This window comes from Artemia sp. Qi Xiang Cuo, chromosome 2, assembly GCF_049724085.1.
Source record: "Artemia sp. Qi Xiang Cuo chromosome 2, ASM4972408v1, whole genome shotgun sequence".
Lineage (NCBI taxonomy): Eukaryota > Metazoa > Arthropoda > Branchiopoda > Anostraca > Artemiidae > Artemia > Artemia sp. Qi Xiang Cuo.
Genome location: NC_142795.1, coordinates 48,557,358 through 48,583,292, shown reverse-complemented (window position 1 = coordinate 48,583,292; position 25,935 = coordinate 48,557,358). Strand labels below are relative to the sequence as shown.

General features: G+C 38.3%; 1 protein-coding gene across 2 annotated transcripts in view; it reads right to left on the bottom strand.

The window, feature by feature from the left end:
* LOC148955310 (1-acyl-sn-glycerol-3-phosphate acyltransferase gamma-like) overlaps positions 1–20,928 on the bottom strand; it is a 72,586-nt gene extending 51,658 nt beyond the window's left edge. Inside the window, exon 1 of one of the 2 annotated variants that reach the window (XM_089101436.1) lies at positions 20,904–20,928. Coding sequence is in view for 1 of the 2 variants with exons in the window: in XM_089101426.1 (XP_088957552.1) it covers positions 20,804–20,834 (31 nt within the window). In the remaining variant the exon portion in view is untranslated. Of the gene's footprint in view, positions 1–20,803 lie in introns of both variants that reach the window. The other variant, XM_089101426.1, reaches the window with a different exon arrangement.
* Between the last annotated feature and the right edge of the window lie 5,007 nt (positions 20,929–25,935).

Here is a 25,935-nt window from a genome sequence, read left to right as displayed (position 1 = left end):
TATGTGCTTGTATTTAGTGTTGCTTTGCCTTGCTCTGCTTGTGTGCTTATATTGTTGTATTTACAGGTGCTTGGGTCATATTAAAGAGCTAAATCAACTCGAATATTACGAATTCTACACTTGTCATACCCAACCAACTTGCATAGCCTACTCTACCAGAAATTGATGTTAGATGCACTCTCCTAGTCAGAAGCAGGGTTGCCATCGTCAGTAGGATTTTACTAGATCTAGTAAAAAAAAAATCTAGTAAATTTAGAGGATCTAGTAAATTTCCCGGAATCTAGTAAAAACTAGTAAAAAGTCATGATTTGTAGTAAACAAAACTTTTTTTTAATTTCCATGAATTCAGGGAAAAAAATTATCGTAAACATATGACAATTTACAATTTTTGCTTGTCTTTTTTACAATTTACAATTTTGCTTGTCTGTCTCGGAGACAGACAAGCAGTCACCTATTTTCATAAACAGACACTTCACTTCAGGCGTCTAAAGGTCGACAAAATCAGATTTCTGTGTATCAAATCTTACGAACTAAAAATGAAGCTATAAGATTGGATTTGTGATGATTGGGAATCTATTGGAATAATAAAAAAAAAGCCAACTACCCAAGGTGATTAGGTGAATCTCCTCAGTTTGAACATTTTTATTGAAGAAAAAGGGACCTGCTGAGAGAAATTAAAAGTAAGTAGAAATAAATATATTTAATATAAGCCTAAAATTGGGGCTATTGAGAAGAGAACGTGTTAAGAAACAGTTATCACTCCATAATATGCCAAAACATTTTAGTTACCAAACTTTGAAAGCAGTGAAAGTTACCTTTTTTTTTCAGAATTGCATAAAATGATTCATTTTACTTTTATATAGATAGTTTATCATCCTTTCATCCTAGGGTAGAACTAACGTAAATAGTAATATTTGTGGGTAGGGGCAATTGGGGGTGGGGCACTCGCAATTGAGTCATTTTTTATTTAATTTCTGATCGTTTTTAAATAATGCCAGGAAATCTGGCCCCACCTCCACGGAGAAACCCACTCCTCATGGAAATATTCTCTAGGCAATTCGATCCCGGTGAAAATTTACCCCGGACAATTACTCTTAACCACTCCGCACATAAAATTGAGAGGGCAAATAGAAAGCAAGACAAAAAAAACTTTGTATAAGAATCCTGGCGAATTCCCCCAGTGCATAATTTCCTCTTACAAGTTCACTCCCTGGAAACTTCACTCCCCATGGAAAATTTTGCCGTGGAAAACCTCCCATCAGAAAATTTGTCCCCCCCCCCCACTGGAAAATATATGCCTACATTTCAATAACAAATACTATAATTTATAACCTAAAGACCCTTCCCCTGGGGCTGGGGGGTGAGGGCTATGTTATAACCGACGGCATGTTTTTTGGGCCTTTCAACTTTAATGAACAAAATACATACCTCAAAATTTTTATCGGACAATTATGGGGACAAGGGGCGTGGTAGGGGGCCTCGCAGCCCTATAATTTTTTGGTCACTTAAAAAGGGCAATAGAACTTTTAATTTTCGTTCGAATGAGCCCTTTCTCGATGTTTTAGGATCACTGGGTTGATACGATCACCCCTGGGAAAAAAAATAAACAAACACGCATCTGCGATCTTTCTTCTGGCAAAAAATACAAAACTTTTTTTTTTTTATTGTAGATCATGAAGTCAAACCGCGTGAAATTAAACCGTACAGTAGTTCACTGTTTGCTAATGCAAGAAGGACCAGGAGAGTAAATGAAAATGAAAGTTCTGACGAATCCAACATATCTGATAGTCATAAAAATGAAAGAGAAATAGAAGCCTAGAGATCAGATCGCGAATTAGACACTAAAAGCATTATGGATGAAACTCATAGATCCAACACTGGTACAGTTCAGGTATCATGCAATATTGCAAACTCCAGGAATGAACAACGAAGTGATGTTATTTCTCATCTTAGTTTGGAAGATGAAAACTTTGCAGGTATTGAGAATGTGGGTTAAAGGTCAGTAAAACGCCTAGGAAAACTGCTGTACCAACAGAAGTTTAGGGACGAATAATTACAAGATAGAGAACTGAAAACAATCATTACCTGGTGCCCTCTTGATTCAAAGTCGGCGTACTGCAAATATTGCAAAAAACGCCTGTTCTTAAGAAACATGCTACATGCCAAAGTCAAGTGAAAAGTATGAACGCTACCAAAGAAGATGTTCATCTAGATCTCTTCACTTCTGCAATTTCTGCAAAACAACTGCACGCAAACAAAGTTACAAATGCAGAACTACGTTTAGCCACCTACTTCGCTGTCGAAGACCTTCCTGTTTTGAAAATGAACTCCCTGGAAAAGCTAGTAAAGTCTACTTTCAGTGAATCGGAAATTGCGTCTTGTATCAAGATCAAGAGAACCAAAGCAACTACCATCATCTCCAATGTAACTTCTTCATATGAAACAAAACTTATATCGAAGGAACTGAATAATGAATTTTTTTTTATCTGATTGCCGACGAGTCGACAGATCGCTCGACAAAAAAGAGCCTAGTATTGATGGCAAATTATGTAAATGAAAACAAGGAAGCAAAGGAAGAATTTTTGGGGTTGCTGGAGGTGGATGATGCAAGTGGGGAGGGCCAGAGGAAACTGATCACTGATTATTTGGTCACCATTAATGTACCAATTTCCAACTTAATTGGCATAGGACTTGACAATACTTCTGTATATATGGCCAAAGACAAAGGTTTGAACATCCTTTTAGTGCACGAAGTACCTGGATTGTTTATACTTGGTTGTATTTGCCACAACACTGCACTATGTGCTTCCACGGCCGTGAAACAAATCCCCAATGAAGTGGAGAGTTTTTTGCGAGATTTAATTTTATTTGTCATGAATAGCCCAAAAAGAATAGATGAACTAGCAGAACATCAGGAATTTGCCGATGTTCCGAATCACCGACTGCTCTCCATATGTGAGGTTCGCTGGCTCTCTCTTCATTCTGCTGTAGCACGAGTGCTTGAACAGTGGAGAGCGTTGCTACTTTTTTTTCGAGGCATGCCTTAGATGGGGCTGTCAGTGAGAGATCCTCTGTTGACAAAGCAAAGGCTATCTATGGAGCAATGTTGCACCCAGTGTTCAAGGCATACTTGTACTTCCTTCATTATATGCTGCCAAAAATAAACAAATTCAACGTGGAATTCCAAAGCACAGGAACACACATTCATCTTCTTTTAGTCACAACCCGTGAGCTCTAAGAGATAGTGCATAGAGGGTTTGTCAAAACGGTAGCAATCAACCCTCAGGAGGTTTCCAGAACCGTCCTAGTCCCTGAGAACTACTTACCTGATGATATGCTTGCCTTTTGTGCAAATGTAGAAGCACATTTCACTGTGCTGCCTCTCGAACAAAAGGAACTCGATGCTTTTAGAAAGACAGTGAAAATGTATTACATAGAAATAGCTGACCAGATACGTAAGCGAATTAGCTATTGGGATGAAACACTGTCTAATTTGAGAGCTCTTGATCCTCATGAAGCAATCTCTCCCGAGAGACAAATATTATCCGTTGTGTCTCTGATGGTACGACTTGAAAGGGTAGCTTTCAGAACATGCAAGACGGAGGGAGAGACAATGAAAATGAGAGAGGCATTACACTCTGAATGGGAAGAGCTCCCGTGATGGAGGAAAACGATTCTCCGTCACGGTTCACAGTTGGACCTCGAAAATCCGTGCAAATTTTGGAAAACTTTGTCCCTTTTTAAAAACGCTGCTGGAAACGAAACTTTTTCCATACTTGCCAGAGTTCTTTCTGACTCTCTGCAGCTTGCCCTATTCAAGTGCTGGAGCAGAGAGACAGTTCTCGATTTTGTTGGTCATAAAAACCATTTTTCTTTTTCTTGGTCCAATTTGAGGTGTACTTTTAAACTTAAATGATTTTACAACTACGCCGGTAGCCGATTACGTCGTTTCCGTTTTGAAGTGACATAGATTGTATTGGTTTTTGATTCCCTAGAATACGAACGAGAAAGAATCCAGAAAAAATCAATTAAAAAAATCATAAATTAATTAATTTAAAATCTGCCAGACATCTTTGTAAGCAGCTTATCCCGAATTTAAGGACCAGTCAAATTAGTGTTTTAAAACTTGCAAATTTTCTCCTAAAAATGCAAAATTGAAGGGTTTAGATTTCAAACCTAAAAACGGAACCCGGGGAACAAATTTCAAAAGCCGTCACTTTCAAACACACCTCAGATTCTTAGCACTTCATCGCCTAAATTGTTTCGTGATGAGTTGTAGCTGTTTGTCTTCGTTGATTGTTTTTTACTTTTTCAATATATCTGAATTTTATGACCTGAAGACCATTAATAAATTTAAAGCCGGCTTCACCAGCAGAATTTCCAGAATCCAAGATTCCAGGCTATTGTTCGACATCTTGCAAACACCGCATCTGAAGCAGAAAGCCTATCTAGCAGTACATCCAAATAATCCAAAAAAGGGATTTTTGAACTTACATATTTACAGAATTTTCAATCATTCTATGAAAACGAAACAAAAGAGGAAAAGAGAAAAAAAAGAAAAAAGGAAAAAAGATTGTGAAAATCGTATTGATTATCCTCCTATAGTAAAAATCGATGCTTGATGGTGCGCGTGCAGCGCAGCCGCATGCGCAAAAATTGTTTGGGGGGCATTTAGTAAAAACAGATGCGATCTAGTAAATTTTTCCTCTTCGATTTAGTAAATTCTTCCAGGTCAGGATGGCAACCCTGGTCAGAAGGCATGTCACTAGGCTGTAAACACAGTCACAACCAGGGTTGCCACCGTCAGTAGGATTTTACTATATCTAGTAAAAAAAAAAAAAATCTAGTAAATTTATAGGATCTAGTAAATTTTCCGATATCTACTAAAACTAGTAAAAGGTCATGATTTATAGTAAAGAAAACTTTTTTTTATTTGCCATGAATTCAGGGAAAACAATTATCGTAAAAATATGACAATTTACAATTTTTGCTTGTTTGTTTTACAATTTTGCTTGTCCGTCTCAGAGACAGACAAGCAGTCACCTATTTTCATAGTCAAATACTTCACTTCCGGCGTCTAAAGGTCGACAAAATCAGCTTTCTGTGTATCAAATCTTACCAACTAAAAATGAAGCTATAATGACACTTGGATTTATGATGATTGGGAATCTATTGGAATCAAAACAAAAGCCAACCATCCAAGGTGATTAGGTGAATCTCCTCAGTTTGAAAATTTTTATTGAGGAAAAAGGAGCCTGCTGAGAGCAATTAAAAGTAAATAGAAATGTGACATTATATAAATATATATATATATATGTATACAAATGTATATATATATATATATATATATATATATATATATATATATATATATATATATATATATATATATATATATATATATATATATATATATATATATATATATATATATATATGTATGTATATATCCAAAAAAAGGATTTTTGAACTTGTAGGTTTCCGGAATTTTCAATCATACTATGAAAACGAAAGAAAAAGGAAAAGAGAAAAAAAGAAGAAAAAAGGAAAAAAGATTGTGAAAATCGTATTGATTATCCTCCTATAGTAAAAATCGATGCTTGATGGTGAAAAATTTTTTGAGCATTTAGTAAAAATAGATGCGATCTAGTAAATTTTTCCTCTCCGATTTAGTAAATTTTTCCAGGTCAGGGAGGCAACCTTGGTCACAGCCCTAGTTTATTATACTCTTTGTAAAGTGTTTTAACCGCCATCTCCAGTGTTGCCAGATTGGCTTATTTTACGCCAAACTGGCTTATTTTGTTGGCGACTGGCGTGAAAATTTTTGGAACTGGCTTGTGGCTTAAAACTTGGCTATTTTTATTTTGAGCTGGCTTATTTCTTGGCGTCATTTACTTTTTCGGGAAGAATTTATATTTTTGGGCAATTCATCCGATTCTCGAACGAACGAACGAACGAATGCTCACGAAAGGTCAAAATCACGTATTAACTCTATGGTCAAAATACGAATCTAACCGCGGCAGTGTGGTGAAGTTTTCAAATCCTAAGAGACACGTGGCTTCGTAACAACAGCATAAAAAGCATTAGCCATAAGTCATGGGTTGAACTACAGCTGAAGGTACAGTATATTAGCTGTTACTTCTTAGTATAGAATAACGCCAGGAATCAACCTCATAACAGACATGTCTGTAACATCTACAGATCCTGTTTAGCTGTTTAGTTCATGTGAGTCGTCTAAGAGTCGTCATGCTGTCGTCATGTGCACTCTAGCTATTTTCTGTGGTTTGTATCTCTGTACAAACCCCTGCGAAAAATTAAGTTCTGCTGGGGAGAAGTTATTAGTCAACTAGTTGGAAAAATTAATTACAAATTCTAAAAATGATAAAAAAAATATTCCTCCAGAAAAGAAACAGACAGATAAATGAAGGAACATACACAATTTATGTCCATTAAATGCAAGATAGAAATGAACAAAACTTCAAATATGCATCCCTATTGGAGATTCAGTCTTTCAGGATTTGGCTAAGTGGGCACTGTCATTGCTGAGTTTGCCTATCAGCGACACAGTTGTTGAGAGAGCGTTTTCTATGATGAACTGTATAATGTCAAAGCATCGGAATAGAATGCTTTTACCAATACAAAACGCAATTTTGATTTTTGACTGTGGATGTCTATCAGTGGCCACTGCTGTTCGTCATTCGTACCATCGGCCAAAATGTCGTTCAACAGTTCCATATATTCGAAAAATGGAGCTGAAAATGCGTCTGACAGTGGACGATGTGGCAGAGCTGATGCGCCTGACGCTTACCGCGAAGAAGATGAACTCAGTGACATCTTAGAGGCATTTGGTCAGTCTTAAAGGGTTATGAAAGACGGGTATTCTTAATCACCGAAAATTCCACCCTGGAGCATTTTTTTCCAAACTGCCCCTTTTTTTTTCGTTTTCCCGTCATAAAGCGTCTTAAAAGGTACGCACTCACTCAACGACTGGCAGCCAGAGTTCGGACAGCCATATTGCGCTAAAGGTCAATATAATTATGATAAGTTGTAAACTTCTGAAATCGATGAGTGAGTTGGCTCTCGCAGCTTACTTGACTTGACTTAAGGCTCCTGCCGAGGGTTTTGGCATATAGAACGATGATACAAGGCGTCTCCAGGTTAACCTATCGCTTGCCAAGATCACAGCTTTTTTCACCGGTAGGTGGGCTTGGGTGAGGACTTCATTGGCTTTGTCTTTCCACCTAGTGGGAGGGCGTCCTCTGGGTCGTTTCCATCCGGGGAGGTTGGGGTCGAAGTTAAATTCGACCCGCACTGGGGCGTTGCGTGGCATGCGAAGGAGGTGGCCGTACCACCGAACAGTATGCTGGGCAAGCTGCGTCGAGAAAGGAGTTTGAGCCGTACGTGATTGGAGAGTCTGGCTGCTAACGAAGTCAGTCCAGTGAAGTCTTTCGGTTCTTTAGAGATGTTTCGTCTGAACGACATTGATGGCACTGAGGATAGATTTGGCAGCTGACCATGTCTCCGCTCCATACAGCAGGACAATGATGACTGACGCATTGTAGAAGCGCATTTTAGTAAAGTGGCTTTTGTTTGCCTTCATCAAGATGCTGATAAGCTTCCCAACAAGTGCTGAAGCTTTTGCATTTCGTGATGAAAACTGTTCTGTGATCGAGCCATCAATAGACAGAATAAATTCAAGGTAAGGTAATTCTTCAACCACATCTACTCGGTTGCTTCCGATGTTGACTTCCTTTACAGTAGAACGGGACGTGGGGGGCTCAAGGAGCATAACTTTGGTTTTCTGCCAGTTGATCTTCAATCCAACTTTCAAGGCTTCTTCTGAAAGCAACTGGGCAGCTTCCGTCATCTTATCGAAGGTGTTCGCACCTAGCGTTAGGTCGTTGTCAAATTTAGTATCAGGAAGTACCCCGTCTCCGAACTGAAGACCAACTTGAAGGTGATTTGTCGTACTGGCCATAACATGGTATATGACACAGTGGAATAGCTCGGGAGCGGTGGTGCACCCTTGCTGGACGCCGGTCTTTACCAAGACTGTGGGACTACATCTTCCGTTTACTTTCACGCAGCTTTCCGTATCCTCATACAGCTTTTCAAAGAGTGAGCAATATTTCTTGGGTAGACCCGTAGTTCTTAGTATCAGCCAAAGTGAACGGCGATCAACAGAATCGAAGGCAGCCTTAAAGTCCACGAACGCGATGTACGCTTTTTGGTGGAACTCCCGCGTCTTCTTCATCAACTGGCGCACAGTAAACATTTGCTCCGTCGTCGACCTGCTGGGCACGAACCCGGCTTGCTGTACTCTTCTCTTTCTATGCAAAAATGTAGAACATCTGTTCAGAAGTGGCATGGCGAAGAGTTTGTCAGGAACGGAGAGAAGCGTGATCCCACGATAATTGGATCAGATTTGATGGTTGCTCTTGCGTTTCCAGAGCTGCAATATGATGCCAGCACGCCAGTCATTCGGTATGCTTTCCGTCGTCCATACAGCTGAAAAGAGTATCTGGAGCCACAGAATCATGGCTGCATCCCCGTACCTGAGGAGTTCTGCAGAAATACCACAGACGCCGGGGGCTCAATTATTATTTAACCGTTTTACAGCATTTCGGATCTCAAAGGTGGTAAACGGTTGCGATACGAGGTAAGAAGTAGCCTCGGGTGTGGTCATTGCTGCTTGAATCAGATCAGGGTCGGGATGAGCAACTGCGTCGGCATTCAGAAGCGTTGAGAAGTGACTGCTCCAGGCAGAGAGTTGCCCTGCATTGTCATCCGGCATGCTTCCGTCAGCAGAAAAAACACGGCTCATGGTGGAGGTCCTCCCTTCCGTCAGCTCGAGGAGGTGTTTGTAGAGGAAGCAGGTGCCTCTTTTTCTCGAGGCATCTTCAAGATCGCTGGCTTTCTTGTCGACGAAGGTCTTCCTATCACTGTGCAGTAGGCTATTGCGCAGGCCATTGAGTCGTCCGTACTCTGGCATGTTCTTTGCTAAACGGGCCTTCCAGTGCAGCTCGATTACAGACAAAGTCTCCTGGGATATCCAGGGTTTATTCTTGTGTCTGCTCCAGCCAATAGTGCTGCCAGCAGAATCGAGTACGTTATCTTTGAAAGACTTCCAGATTATTTTAAGATCGCCCAGAACTTGAAGGTGGCTCAACTGGTTAGAGATATCGAGAGCATACTTCTGTTACATCTGAGATGTAGCCAGACTACTCAGATCAAGCTTGGGAGGCCGTCTTTCTTGTCCTTGTGCTCTCAGGCGTAGCCTGAGTGTGGCGACTACCATCCTATGGTCTGTGTTTCCAAGCTCGGCCGACCTATAAGTCCGGCAATTTGTTATCGACGAGCGCCAGCGACCCGAGATCATAACATAATCGATCATCTTCTTTGTCTGGCCGTCGTTACTATACCATGTGTATTTGTGTATATCTCGTCTCTGGAAGAGCGTGTATGAAATGACCAGATTATGCATATTGCAGAGCTGGAGGAGTCTTTGTCCGTTGTCATTCAGTGAATCTGGAGTCACAGGGCCGAGAACACTTCTCCACACGCCCTCCCTGTCATTTACCGTCACGTTAAGGTCTCCCAAAAGAGTGACGATGTCGTGGGGTGGGACTCTTGACAGGGTTGCTGAGAGCTCCGCATAGAACTGATCCTTCACTTCCGCAGAACTAGGATTGGTGGGAGCATAGCATACAATAATTGTCCACTTTCCATGCTTGTGCTTGAGCTGAGCCATCAGTATTCTATCTGAAATTTGTTTATAGGAGAGAAGGCATCTCTTGGATCTAGCGTTCAGCGCGAGGCCTACACCATTTGTCTTGCTTTTTGGGTCACCAGACCAGACCAGGTAATAATCTTCACCAACATCTTCGGACTCTCTTCTGACAAGGCAGGTTGCTGCAAGGGCAGCCACAGCTATATTGAAGAGTTATAGCTCATAGGCAAGCATTGACTTAGCTTCAGAGAAGTTGAGTGGGAGTGCGTTTCAAGTGATAAGTCATATTCCACCTTCGTCAATAAGGTTCATTTGATGGTCTAAAACCGGTCCAGGAACGTGCTGGGGTCGTGGAAGGTAAAGGGGGGGGGGGTAGGTCATCCTACGCTGGATCATTGCGCGTCTGGCTGGTAAAATTTTCGGGTGGAGGGGGGCTGACCCAACCGACCCTTGACTTGGGATCTAATAAGAGTTAAGACTTGCGTAGATACTGAGAGTCCATGAAGTCGAATCCAACCACCTCTGTAGGTTGAAGCTGCCCATTAACATGGAGCGTTTAGTTAGGGAAAACCCCATATCCAGAGGCACGCACTCTCGCAGCACAGCAACAAAATTCAATTCTTAGTTTGTCTTACATAAAAGTATCAAAATTTATAACGCGTGTCATTCCCAATCTGGCCCACGATACTTCCCATCCATGTTTAAAGTGGTGGAATGTTCGGACTTTGTTAAAATGTGGCTCATCAAACAGGAAACTGGAGATCCATCCCAGCAAGAACAAATAAAGACTAAGAACCTTCGTCTCCCTATCTCGATACTACAACCATGCGGAGTCGAATAAAATACGGCTGATACCCGGCGAATTTGAGCGGAGGTGAAGCTGGCGCGGAACATTACAATTCGTTACCTCTACAACTAGCTCATCGCAGTACAGCCGTAGAGAAGAAAAATTGAGGGAGTATAAGTGAAAGTGTTTGATTACATTTATCATACACGCCTGGAGGCCTGCTACGGTCTTTTCTTCACAAATACGAGACAGCGAAGAGGGAAAGCAGATGGCTGTCAACTCATTGCTCAGCAAGTTCTCAAATTGGCTCCACCTCCACTCAGAATTTTACGGGTTATCCAATAGTCGGTGCATGGACCAAAGACTGAGGTTCTACTCAGTCTTATTTGTTCTTGATCCCAGGGACGTAGTGTGGTTCGAGATAGCCAATTATGACCCTGGGATGGACTTGTGATAAATACAAAAGTACGATTGTGTTCCTTGTGTATTTTTCGTAGCCCTTTAAGGGCATTTTAGCATTGCATTTAGCATTAGGAAAAGGATTTTATCACAAAGCTTTGACTTTACACAAAGTGATTTCTATAATTTTATGAATCTATAAGTGATAATATCCCAATGATCTGATTTTTGTTTGTGTATCTATATAATAATAAACCAATGATCTACTGGTTTTTTTTGTTTTTGTCTGCGAACCACGGTCGTTATATAGCAATGTTCAATTTTTCCAACCAATTCATAAGGACTGGGACATAAATTTAGTAATTTTTTACTGCAAAAAATCTCCTTCGCCACAGACTGAACCAAAATGTTTTCAGTGAAACGCATTGGTTCACAGAGTATCATTATAGTAATCGGAGGTCCGACTCAGTGAAATTATGGGATACAGAAATTACGGCGCACACACGGACAGTGCTCGAACTAACACAGGAGAAATCGAGCCGGTGGGCGTCCTCGTCAATAATTTTCCCCGAACTGTTGGACAGGAAAGTAAGCACGGTCGAGCATTTTCTGAACATAGTGCGCGGGAATTTCTGTAAAGTCTCTAGAGTTCCACATGGGGTAGCGGTTTATTACAATTGTACTAAATGCAGCCACAAAATAATCTCTACACTGGAACTGAACTTCCTGTAGCCAGGGAACGAATTGAATGGTGGATAATGCCAGTAGGATCAAAGGACCTGAATAGTGGTGAGTATTTCTATTAAGCGGCCGTCAAAACTTGGACACCTTTAAAAGTAAAGTTAGATTCTGGGAAAAAAATTGTCTGGCTTATTTTTGGCTTGTTTTTCAAAGGCTGCGGCTTACTTTTTTGTTCACGATCTGGCAACACTGGCCATCTCTAAAAGGTACTGTGTAGGCCTACTAGGTTCACCTTGTCTCTATTTAGGGATGGAATCATCTAGATATTTACCATGGGCTTTAGCCTAGCAAAAAGTTTTTAATTTGGAATTATTATTCTTTGGCTCACTAATGAGATATCTAAGAAATGGGCATATCTTTAGAATCAGGATTTCATTCTTAGAAATGAACATAAGACTGATAAGAAATGACATTTATCTACATAAGAAATGAACTTTACCCCACCCCTCCTAATGTGCAAATATGTACCCTGAAATGTATGTAGCCTAAGCAAAGAATTTTCTATTATTTTGGTTAACCATTGAATCAATTCAAAGAAAAGACACAGCCTATGTACAAGGGTGGTCTGAAAAGTTTCCACCTTCAACGTGAAGATGACAGAATTCATCAATAAGTCAGAGAATGTAGTTGTGCATCTTTTGACAGCAACACATCAAAGTTTCAGCCATTTTGGATGCACAGTTTTAATTTGGTGAGTTGATGTGGGTCTTTGTGTGAAAATAGAAAAAATCAAGTATCAAGCTGCCATAAAACATTTGTTTTTGAAAGGAAATACACCAACAAAAGTCGAAGATCAGTTAGACTCTGTGTATGGGACTCTTCACTGTCATTTACCACAGTGAAATTTTTGACAGCTGAATTTAAACATGGCTTTAAGAGCTTGGGAGATGATGAACATTCAGAACGTCCAACAACTGTAACTACTGACGAAAACATCGCCAAAGTTCACCAAACAGTGTTACATGACTGCCAAATTAAAGTTAGAGAGATAGCAGAGGCAATGAAAATGTCCAAAGAACGTGTTTGTCACATATTAAATCAAGATCTAGGCATGAGGAAGCTGTCAACACATTGGGTGCAAAATTTGCTAATGTTAGACCAAAAATGTGTTCAAGTGAAGATTTGCAATGCTTTGTTGGTGCAGTTTAGGCACAATAAATCTGAGTTTTTGTGCTGGTTAATCACTGTACATGAAACTTAGATACACCATTATATGCCTGAAACAAAAATACAATCAAAACAGTGGACTGCAAAAGGGGAACTGGCTCCAAAAAAGAAAAATCTGTTTTTTTGGCTGGTAAAGTGATGACAACTGTTTTTTGGGATAGTCATGGAGTTATCCTAATAAATTTTATTCAAAAAAGGAAAATCCTTGCAGGAGTGTACTATGCATTTTTACTTGACAAGCTGAAGGCAGAAACTGCAGATGAACGGCCACATTTGCAGAAAAAGAAAATCTTGTTTCACCAAGACAATGTCCTATCTCACACCTGAACAGTTGCCATGGCAAAAACCCGTGAATTACAGTTTGAACTGCTTGACCATCCATCTTATTCACCAGATCTAGTCCCAAGCAACTTCCTTCTGTTCCCTCAACTAAAAATGCACTTGGAGGGCAAAGATTTTTGTCAAATGAGGAGGCAATCACCCTTGTGAACAATTATTTTATAGAGAAGAATGCCAAGTACTATATTGATGGATTAAAGGAATGGAAGCATCACTGGGAGAAGTGTATAGAGTCAAAAGGAGAATATGTAGAGAAATAAAAATATAGTTCAAGATATACATTCTTGTATCTATGTCAGGTCAGAAACTTTTCAGACTGCCCTTGTATACATAGGGGAGAGTGGTATATGCAGGGACAGGGTATAAGGTGGAACATAGTACTTATCTGCCATCTAGCATTCTTTAACAAATTCAATAAAGTCACCTAGTATAGTTCATTCAATGGTGAACATGACAGTTTTCATCATTTTGGTAAGTTGCTATTTTTGTTTTTGAGAAAATCGACTTCAAAGTTTTGGCTATAACCCCAAAAAAATATTTGGGCAATAGTTTTTTGTGTTTTATTTTGTAATGGTTTGTAGAAACTGTGTGTGTAAGATAGCAAACGAAAGCTAAAACATCAGGCCATGTTGCGTGGCCATCTTGTGGAAAAACATGCAACAGTAAAAAAAACTGGACACAATTTGGAACAAGAGGTTGCATGGTATATACTGGGACAAGGACAAGTGGTATGTAGTGGGACATGATATACCACATGCTGAAACCTTCAGTTCTTGTTTTTTAAGATAAAAGTTCTTTCTTTTTCTCTTTTTTGGTTTGTAATTATCCCCTTCCCTCTTTGTGGCAATCTTAATTTTCTCTTAGTAGTGGTAACACCATTTTCTTTTTCTTTTATTGCATAGACAGTCAAAGTCACAAATTGTAACTGCGTAGTTCTATGGGTGAGTCAATTTTGGTCGAAATTGACGGGGAGAGAAAAGGGTAATAAAGTTGATTCATTTGAGTTGATGTTGCAACCGGTGAGGGCTTTGATTGGCTGGAAATAGCATGTTTATGGATAGAATCCACCCACAGCCCATAGGCAGCTTGGCCGTTCTAGGGGCAAGGTTTCGTAATTATCTTCAGTTCTTATATTGAGTTCAGAGACTAGGCCTACAGTAAGAATTCTTTTCTCTCTCTCTCTCTCCCACATTTGTTATGCTGTTGTGCAGTTTGTGAAAGAGTCTGGTATCACTTTACTAACAATACCACCTCTCTGCAGCCACAGCTTGCAGCCATTGGACATTTGTGTGTATTTTCACAACAAAGCTGTGGACAACTAGAAGCTATCCAACCCAGGGAAGACCATGACGATATACGAGATTGCATCTCTAGTTGGCCAAAGCCTCCCTGTATCTTTCACACCAAACAACATAATGAGGGGCTTTGAAAAGGCAAGGATATGGCCCTACAACCCAGACATATTTAAAGAGAAGGATTTTCTAACCTCTGCTGTAACTAACAGACCAGTGCCTGATGCTTTGGATTCAGTTGACTGGAAACTGGAAACAACCAGGCCAAAATCCCCATTACAAGTGGGCCTGAACAATCCTCTACACCCTTTTCAGTTATTGTGATGCCAGAACAAGTTTGGCCATATCCTAAAGCATAGCCATGTGTACTGAGTGGAAGAGGTAGGAAGAAAGGCTCTACAAAGATTCTTACTGACAGTCCTGTGAAAAAAAAGATTGAAGAACAAGAAGCCGAAAGAAAAGATAAGAAAGCACGGGGTGGTAAGGCTAGAAGAAAAGTTAGGACTGTTGGAAGAACTGGAAAAGCAAAAAAAAAGACCAGACAACAAAAAAGCTATTTGTGGATTCAGAAGGAAGTGATGATCAAAAAATTATTCTTGATGATGACAGTGATGAGTCAATGAAACTAGGTGAATTGGAAGATGAAAGTGAGACAGAGAAAGACACTGTCATTGATAGTGTCTCTACAGGAGATTTTGTTAAAGTTGTTTATGAAGGAGGGTATTTTCCTGGGTCTGTCCAAGAGAAAAATGAGAACAGTGTCAGAGTGAGTGTCATGTGCATGGCCGGTCTAAGAAAGTGGAAGTGGCCAGATCGAGAAGACTCAATATTTTATCCAAGGGAAGACATATTGAAAAAGTTGTCGCCTCCTACCCCAGCGCCCAGTACAGTTTCAAGAGCAGCGTCATATTTTTGTTTGCTGACTGCTAGTCTAGTCTTGTACCTAAGATATTTTTACTTTTGAAGTTAAATTTAGAATATAGTTTTTATATGATGAATAGTCAAAGTTTTCTACCAATATATGAATCTTTTTACAATGGCCGAGAGTATACCATCTTGTGTCCCAAGACATACCACCCATGGTACTTAGTGGGACAAATGGTATAAGCAGGGACATCCCTCTTTTTTTCTTCAAGCTATACAAGAAAAATCTGGAAAAATCAGTTTATGCTGCAGTTCTGGGGCTTTCTTTTGGGCCATAAACCATTTTTCTACTCTTATGTCAACCATACATTTTGGAGGTTTTCCAAAATCCGTCCCTGCATATACCATTCTCCCATTCAGTAATATACAATCATATTTTCTTTACTGAAAAGTTCTGGGACACATCATGTGTTGTACATTTTTCCTTGGCTCCTTTTATTTATGCATATAATGCATACATAAACCTATATGTACCTAGGCTGTGAGATAAAATTAAATTACAGAGAATTCAGTGCATATATACAACAGAAGGTATATATTTGCATGTTATAGGATGGTGTTAAAGTTTATTCCTGATGCAAATGAATGTCATATTCAGGTTCAGGATGAAATTTTGACTCAAAAGGTAGGCCTATGTCTGTTTCCAGGGGTGTAGCTACATCATTTTTTATGGGGGGGGGGAGAGGGGGGTCCACCTCCAGATAGTCAATGACCATGGGTTATCCTTCAGGGGAAAGCAGTGGCGATTCTGGTCTCTTCAATTTGCTTATACTTACAGCAAGTATTAAGTAGTATCATACAAGTACTACAGTAGGTAACTAACTTACTGCCAACTACAACCCCTATTTGATTTTAATAAGGACAAAATTTTAAAAACTACAAAATAATTATAAATGTTAGATTATTTATTTCAAATTTGAGCCCTTAAAATTTCTATGCCTCCTCAACCTCTTTCCTCTAAAACCATCCGTGGGGAAAGGTGTGTTAGAAAACTTGGGAAAAACATAGGCCTAAATGTATTTTAAAGACATCTGAAAATTCTGTTCCAAATTTTTTCCTGTTAGTTAAAGGGAAAATCAAGTCTCTTTGTTGAAAGGGGCCATCACCAATATGAGCCAAAGCTGAGGTTGGACCATTAAATGGATCATGTTTCTTAATGTATTGGGTCAAAGTTAAGCTGTTTTCATTGATAAGATTGCCTTCCCTTTCTGTTCTTGTGTTACTATAAGAAGATGTAGATGGGATATCAAATCCTTTTTCAATAAATTTTTGTTCTTGTTTTACTTCCTGTTGCTTTATAAAGTTAGTTCTGAGCCAAAGAAAGTAAGTAAGGAGCTCTACCCTTTGTTGTTTTCATTAGCCTTCTAGAACGAATTAAAATTGATACAAATTATACTTTTAATAGCATTATAAAACACATAAAAGCTGTGAGCTGGACAAAGGTTGTCTTTGCAGAACTGGTTAAGGAACTGAAAGTTTAGAACCTGATGACACAGTTATTCTGAATTAATAATTTATTACAGAATAGGTATCAGCCCAGCTGTCCCTATCCTGGGACCACATGACAACTCTAAGTCTTCAATAGGACATTTTTCTTCAACCAATAATGAAGAAATGTTACTATTTAGCAAAGAGGATACTTGGTTAAATTCAAAAATATAACAGAATACATAAACAAACAGTACAAATAAATAAAACAAACATAAAATAAGTAGTGGATTCATCTTCTACTAAGGCTGCCAGCAATGAGCTGTTGCAGATGACAATAGTTTACTCGAAACACTTTGGGTGGGTGATGGTGAGTTTAATAAGCTGGGATCCTTTGCCAGTTTTACCATTAATATTAAAGTGAATATTCCCCTACCACTTCCTTCAACTCCCATGCCCATCATAGGAGACAAAATCTTGCAGTTGAACTATGCACTACTCCAAGAACCCCGTGCATCGCGCCATTCAGTTGCATATGATTTGAAAATGATGTCTTAGCAAATCAAAAAGTACACCCTTTAAATTACCATTGTTGAAACCTTATACAGGAAAATTGCACAACACAAATACTCATTGAATGACAAGAAAACAATATTCTTTTTACATGGGCAGCAGTGGTATGGTATGTCCTTTTATTTTTTGGTGTTGCTATTGAGGCACCAGAACATAGTAGAGAGCTGTTTAAGGACTAATTAAAGATAAATCTTATATCTTATTATTTTTTTTATATACCCAGACTAATTGAGGCCATCATAAAATGCCATATGGTGCACTAAAAGTGCAATTTGGGTGACATTTTTGTAATGGAAAGGCTGGGCCAGACAAATGGACATCATAGAGAGCTATTTATTTGGTCATTTATAAACCAATTTTTATATTTAATTGCTCTTTGTAAATTTGAATCTATAAGGCAATCATAAAATGACACTTGGCACCCAAGGAAGGCACTTTGGGTTGTCTTTTCTTAAAAAAGAAAAAAAAGCATGTTGTACAATTATCCCCCCCCCCACCCCTGCAGAAATTCTCCTCTAAGGAAACCCCCTGGAAATTTTCCTTACATTTGAAATAGTGCCAGTATTTTTAATTTATTTGTTGAGCATTGCTTGATTAAGAATATCCATAAAATCTAAACAATCTTGGTATCATTGTGGTAGAAACCATGAATTCATTAAAACTTACCAGGGATGACAATTGGGTGGGAAAAATTGACACCTAGAGTTTGAAAATTGCTTTCCCCTTTTTATCTTTGAAAAAACTAGAAAAATCACACTAAAGCTTTTGGGAGGTATACATTTTCAGAAGGGGGAGGGGGCCCTGCATTTTTTTTCTAATTCCCTTCACCAAGTGGAGCTTGGTCTCCTAGTGCTGTATATTAAAACTAGCAACAATAAATAAAGAGTATGGGCTGGTACTCCTTATTTGTGAGCATAAAATTTCTAATTTGCAAGAAAAATATGCATACATTGTTAAGGTTTACTTTATCCTACTTGCAGCAGATATGTTGTACAACAAGCTAATACAGAGCAAGTAAGTGTAACACAAGTAGCACTATCATTACATGAAATCCAGCTAATAATAGTAATAATTCTCTGCACATTTATGCCAATTCTTTTTTTGGAGCTAGTCAAAAGAAATATTTAGAAAAACAAAAACAGCAAGAAGTCAACATGGTATTGTACTTAGAGGCAGTTCTATATTTATGGGTTAGTATTTGAATCCAAAATGCAAGGAATATGATGTTATCACCATTCATTAGTCATTTCAGTTACAATTAAGAGAGTTTGCAACTATATTGAAGTTTTAATTTAAATAGTGGAAGTAGAAAATTAAAACAATTAAATGATTCCTGGAGCTGATCCTTCCCCTCTACTAACTTTTATGACTAAACTAAAACTGATTTGACCTATCTAGCTACAGTACAAACATTATTATAAAGAGTACTAAGTCTTATTTTCCTTTTTGATGATTTCTTTTTATGTTTTTCAATGAAAAAAAGATATTCTTTTTGATTATTTCTTGATTTTCAGTGATTCCATTTTTGTCCTATTTGCAGATGTAGAAGATGTATTCATATCCATTTTTGAAAATTTCCAAACAAGAAAATATTATATTGAACTTATAGATTTTAGGATCTAAAAGACCCTTACCTATCAGGGGAAACATTTTGACCTGAGCAAACATGGTGAAACAGGAAGTATAGTACATTTTCGCAATTTTGCCCTTAAATAGGCTCACACATTTACTTGATAATAAGGTTTTGATAAGGGTTATTTTTATAAATACTAATGTGGGACATATTAGGAAGTGAAGTGGATCCTTGTTTTTCACAATTTTTTGAATATTAAAAATGAGGATGGATAAACTAAAAGAATTATCTGCTCAAAGTAAAGAACAAAGTTGAAGCTTAAAACAAACAACAGTTTTAAAGTTATCTAATAATTTTTTCTCCAAATTATTGGAGGGGCAACTGCACCCCTCCCCCCCTTAATGATGCCACAGTCTTTCTGTCTGTTTCTTATGAATCTCATTAGTGAATTAATCAGGAAATTTATCAAGCTTTTTTTCCCTAGCCCTAGCTCAATGGGTAAATGAGATAGACCAATGAAAAGTCCTTTATCTAATTTTTTGACAGAACTTTCAATCCAAACTTAATTCAATTATTACCAAATTTTGGTCTTTGTAGTTCCAAATTTAGGCTGTTACAAAGAATATAAGGTAAAATTCTACTTTAGCTACTTTTGGCTATCTTGGAAAGAGATTAGGTTAGGAAAACAAAACTTTCAGGGATGGGTCTACAAGCTAAAGTATGTCACAAGAAGGTATTTGAAGTACCTAACTCCACTCCTTCTCCCTCTAGAGGGTCCTAACCTTTGATGACCTTTAAAAATCTGTGTATTATAAAAGTGAAACCTTGCAAAATAAATCTTCTGCTTAAATGAAGTACAACAAAATTGTTTCTAGCTTTGCAACTTTGCTCATTCCCAATTTGTAATGTTTTAAAGATATGCAAATACATTTCCTACATTTTGAAAAAAAACATTGGGTAAATATCTACCAAATCATATTATTAAGTTAGGACTAAAGTGAATACACCATTCGATGCCTTTTTTTATGCTGATTACAAATATAATAAGCATTTCTGTCGGAAATGAATTTCAGCCTCCCCCCCTATATATGCCAATTCAGGGTTAGGTTAGGGATATGGTGGGGCAGAAATTCATTACCAATTGAAATGCTTAATATATTTGTAATCATCATAAAAAAAGGCATCAAATGGTGTATTCACTTTAGTCCTAACTCAATAATATTATTTGGTAGATATTTACCAAACATTGAGTGTTGAAGTGAAACCTTGCAAAATAGATCTTCTGCTTAAATGAAGTACAACAAATTTGTTTCTAGCTTTGCAGATTTGCTCAATCTCAATTTGTAAGGTTTTAAAGATATGCAAATACATTTCCTACATTTTGAAAAAAAAACATTGATGTGGCTTAAACTTCTACTCAAACAACAGGAATTGCATTTTCAGAACTAAAGCTAAAGAAAAAGAAATTAATAGGCTAACAGAAAATTAAACTAATTTTTTTTTTCAAATTTTCAATATGTAATAGACCTGTTATGTAGAAAAATTTCAGGACCCACTAGAGAGAGGAGGAGTGGAGATATGTACTTCAAAATACCTTCTTGGGATATATTTTAGCCTGTAGACTGATCACTGAAAGTTTCATTTTCCTAACTCAAACCCTTTCCAAGATAGCCAAAAGTGGCTAAAATTGAATTTTACCGAATATAAATGGAATCATTATTCTTTAATCTAGGTTCATAGCCTAGCAAGGTTAGTTTCTTTCACCTAGGTCAAGCTCAACAGCTTTCTGAAATGGGCTAGACCTAGTCAAAAGTCCCTAAACTAATTTTTCTCAAAAATTCAGACCTTACCTTGACTAATGCAGAAATTCATTAAATTCATTAAACAGCATCAGGTATAATAATTAAGGTAGAGTACAAAAATTCCTTAACTAATGCATAATTTATTTACCTTTTTCTGTAGCCTACCAGCAGGGTTGCCACTGAGTAGGTTTTTTTGGTGCAACTTTGGGTGGCCAAATAGTATTGCTTTTGTATAAAAAGTGTCATTCTCCAGAAATATACCCCTCGCAATGCTTTGCATCGCTCGCCCTGGTACGAACAAGATTTGAAATTGAAATTATTGGCCAGTCCAATTGGGATCCCCTCCACGCGGTATTCCGTATCTTTTAATTTTCAAACATGAAAAGTCGTCTCTAATGCCATCCAAAAACTACAAAAAAGCAATATTGATTTTACTAAGGCGGTGCTGATTCTCCACTTTGCGCAGCAATTCTACTCTTGTCAACTTTCCAGGCCTCCCCTTAAAACCCGCTAAAGTGCAAATGGTACTTTTTTCTCTTTTTTATGAGTAGTTTTTGCCCATAACGCGAAAAAGAAAAGAAAAAAAGCCGTCCTTGCTTTTTCTTTTCTTTTGAGAAAACGGAAAAAAGGGACAGCAATACTCGTCTACATTGAGAATATATGTTGTTGAGTGTAGTGTTAGTGTTTAATATTGTTTTGTGTTGTCATAAATTAATAAATATTTATTTATCTAAAGGCGATTCGTAGAATTTGTCCCGGAAATTATTGTTTGTGTTTTCCTAGAATGTCTGGTTTTCGGCAAATCTTTATTTTGATCAAATGAATGTGGTGCTCAAAGTATTAATTTTTATTAATAAGGATGCCTAAGAAACAAATGTGGTTTGGATTATTACAGTGCGTTCGGGTACTTGAAACTTTTCTCCGAAAATACTGAACAGAATGCCGCGAACATAGATTGCAGCTATTAATTACTTTGTGATAAATACAACCAATAGTCGATCAGACACTCTTTCAAATAATTTATTTGTTAAAAACAGTAGGATATCCTTCTGCTGAGATACATGGGAGACAAAACTTAAGGAAATTATCACTTTTTACGCTCAAAATTTTGTGACCAGGAAATAGCTAAAAAGAGGAAGTGCGTCCAATCCTTTTTTTTGGCGGTGATTACTCAGCAGGTTTCCAAAAGGGATGTTATTTATGATCAATGTGATGATGATGAAGCATAAGATTTATGGTTAATATGGAGGAGAATCAGCATAGCAATAGAGCGTTTCTGAATCTGAAAACAGAGTTGGAAAAACGAAAGAAAAAAGGACATTAATTTTTTTACATTGACAGTTTCCTTCCGTTTTTTTTGGTAAAACAGTGCTACTTTGAAAAAAATACTACTTTTACTAAAGTGTCACAATAGTGTCATGTTTCCCGAAAAGTGCTACTTTAAAAAGTGTCAAAAGCGGCACATAAGTGTCGCCAGTGACAACTCTGCCAACCAGTTCAACAAAGTACTGCCGCTCAACCAAAATCGAAAACGACGAAATCAATGCCGCTTGAGTGAAAAAACTATGTTTTTTTCTGTATCCTTTCAACCTAAATGGGCAAAAATTTTGAGTGAATTTTTATGCTGTCTGTTTCTCTTGTAAATATTTTGTAACTATTTTTTTGTAATTTTAGATTTAACCTAAAATTATGCAAAAAAAGGGACCATAAAATCAACCCCCCTGGACCCCCCCCCCTAATGCAGGGGCAAACACAATCCTTAATGCTAAATATAAAATATAATTATGTTATTTTCTGGCATTCTCATCCACTCTGGATCATTAATAGCTTGTCGAGACTTTTTTTTGTAAACCTGAGACAGATAATTGGAAATAGAATTTCAGACTATTTAAAAAAAATGGCCATCTAATTTTTTTTTTATTGGATGTATTTGGTGTAAAAGGCGTGGGGGGGGGGGTAGATACACTCCGATCACTTTTGATATCTCTTAAAAAGGTAACTAGAACTTTCAATTTCAGATCAAACGAGCCATCTCTGAAGTTTATACGATCACCCCTTACATAAAACCTTATATTCCCTCGGGGCATAGTTTACAACACTTACCCTCAGGCTTTGAGGGGAGGTGTCGACCTTGGAGTTTTTGTGGTTTGATCTTTAAACTATTTTGAACAAAATAGTTATCTAAAAATTTTGATTGGATACATTCGAGGAAAAAGGGTCTTTGGGGGGGGGCTAGTTGCACTCCGATCACTTTTGACTCTTGAGAAGGGCACTAAAAATCCTGATTTACAATCAAATAATCCCCCTCCGAAGTTTATACGACCATCCATTCCGTAAAAATATTAGATGCTCCCAGGGCACATTTTACAACACTTACCCCCGATTCATGGGGAGGGGGCTGTTTTATTCCTGAAGTTTTTTTTATATTATATTCGGTCTATTTGAACAAAACGGCCATATAAAAAATGCGATTGGACGCATTTGGGGAAAAGAAGATTGGGAGGGAGGGGGCTAGTTGCCATCAGATCACTTTTGACTCTTAAAAGTTGAATTGGAACTTTCAATTCCTAATCACTTGAGTCTCCTCCAAAGTTTATACGACCATCTCTTCCATTTAAAGCTTTTATGCCCCGCGGCATAATTTACAACCCTGGCTTTGGTGGCGGGGGGGGGGGTGTTGACAACATTGATTTTGTTATCTTATCGTCGGACTATTTCAAACAAACAGGCTATTTCAAAATTTTCATTTGATATTTTTGGGAAAAACAGGGTGTTCGTGTCACGGGGGGGGGGGGGGTCGACATCCATCGTTAACTTATGACTCATAAAAAGGTAACTAGAACTATAAATTTCCAATCAAGTGAGCCACCTTCGAAGTTTATACGACCACCTCTTACATAAGAACCTTATACGCATCCGGGGCATAACTTAAAACACTTGCCCCTGGGCCCTGGGGGTTGTGTCAACCCTGGACTTTTGTTATCTGATGTTTGAACTATTTGAAAAAATAGCTATCTAAAAATTTCTATCGGATGGATTTGGACGAAAAATGGCTAGGGGCTAGTTGCGTTCAGATCTCTTTTACTCTTAAAAAGTGAACTAGAACTTTCAATTTCTAATCAAATGAGCCAACCTTGAAGTTTATACGACTACCCCTTACATAAAAATCTTATACACCTCCAGGGCATAGCTTAAAAACTTGCCCCCGGGCTCTGGGGGGTTGTGTCGACACCGCAGTTTTTGTTATCTGAGGTTTGAATTATCAGAGGCAACGCTATTGCGTTGTCTATAGTAAAGGCCATACGGCCCCATTGTTTTATTACTTATTATTTATTTTTTCCAGAGGCACCTCATATGGAAGGGGTCATCGTAGAAACTTCAAAGGGGACTCATTCAATTGGAAATCAAGAGTTCTAGTGCCATTTTTAAGGGTCAAAAGTGATTGAAAGGCAACTAATACCCCTTCCACACCCACGAGTTCTCTAAACATATCCAATCAAAATTTTGAGATAGCCATTTTGTTCAGCATAGTTGATTTCCAGATAGAAATTATATTTTTGAGGAGCACAGTCTCCCACAGCCCCTCAGGGCAAGGGTTGTAAGTTATACCCTGGGGGCATATAAAGTTTCTATAGAAAGCTTTGTCGTAGAAACTTCAAAAAGGACTCATTCGATCGGAAATTCAAAGAGCTAGTGCCCTTTTTAAAAGTCGAAAGTGGTTGGAGGGCAACTGACCCCCCTCTCACGCCCACCATTTCCCCAAGCACATGCAATCAAAATTTTGAGATAGCCATTTTGTTCAAAGTAGTTGAAAGTTCAGGAAATTATGTCTTCGAGGATAACAACCCCCCCCCCCCGCCCACATCCCTCAGGGAAAGGGTTGTAAGGTATGCCCTGGGGGCATATAAGGTTTTTTTTATAGAAAGCGTTGTCGCAGAAACTTCAGAAAGGGCTCATTCGATTGGAAATTTAAATGGCTAGTTCCCCTTTTAATAGTCGAAGGTGATTGAAAGGCAACTGACACCCCTTCCACGCCGATAATTTCCCCAAACACATCCAATTAAAAATTTTGATATAGCCATTTTGTTTAACGTAGTTGAAAGTTCTGGAAATTATATGTCTGAGCAGGACAATTTCCCCACATTCTTCAGGGGCAAGGGTTATAAGTTATGCCCTGGGGGTATATATGGTTCTTATGGAAGGAATACTCGTATAAAATTCAGAGAGCGCTCATTTGATTGGAAATTTCAATTTCTAGTTCACTTTTTAAGCGTCAAAAGATAATGAAAGGTAACCAGCTCCCCCCCCCCACGCAAACCCTTTTTTCCCAAATGTATATAATAAAAATTTTAAGATAGCTATTTTGTTAAAAATAGTTCTAAGATCATATAAAATAAATTCCGGTGTCAACACAACCCCCAGGGCTGGGGACAGGCGTTGTAAGTTATACCCTGGGGGCATATATGGGTCTTATGGAAGGGATGCTCGTATTAACTCCAAAGAGGGCTCATTTGGTTGGAAACTGAAAGTTCTAGCCCACTTTTAATAGTCAAAAGAGATTGGAGGGCACATAGCCCCCCCTCCACCTCCAGGCCTTTTTTTCCTCAAACCCATCCGATAAGAACTTTGAGATAGTTTTTTTTTTAAATAGTTCAAAGACCATATAACGAAAACTTAGGGGTCAACATAGCCCCCCAGGGCCCGAGGAAAGGTGTTGTAAGTTATTCCCTGGGGGAATATATGGTTTATATTGAAGGGATAATCGTAAAAGCTTCAGAGAGGGCTCATTTGATTAAAAATTGAAAGTTATAGTTCAGTCTTTTAGAGCCAAAAGAGATAGGAGGGCAACTAGCCCCCCCCCCGCCCGTTTTCCCCAAATGTATCCAATAAAAGTTCCGAGATAACCATTAACTTAAAAATTGCTCACAAGTCAGATAAAAAAAACTCAGGTGTAGTCGTAACCCCCCAGGGCCCGGGGGCCGGCTTTGTAACTTATGTCTTGAGCCATCTATGGTTTTAATGAAAGAGTTGCTCGTATAAACTTCAGAGAGGGCTCTTTTGATTGGAAATTGAACGTTCGAGCTAACTTTTTAATAGTCAACAGGGATCCGAGGGCAGCTAACTCTCCCCCCCCCCCCAAGCCTTCTTTTTCCAATTCCATCTGATGAAAATTTTGAGAT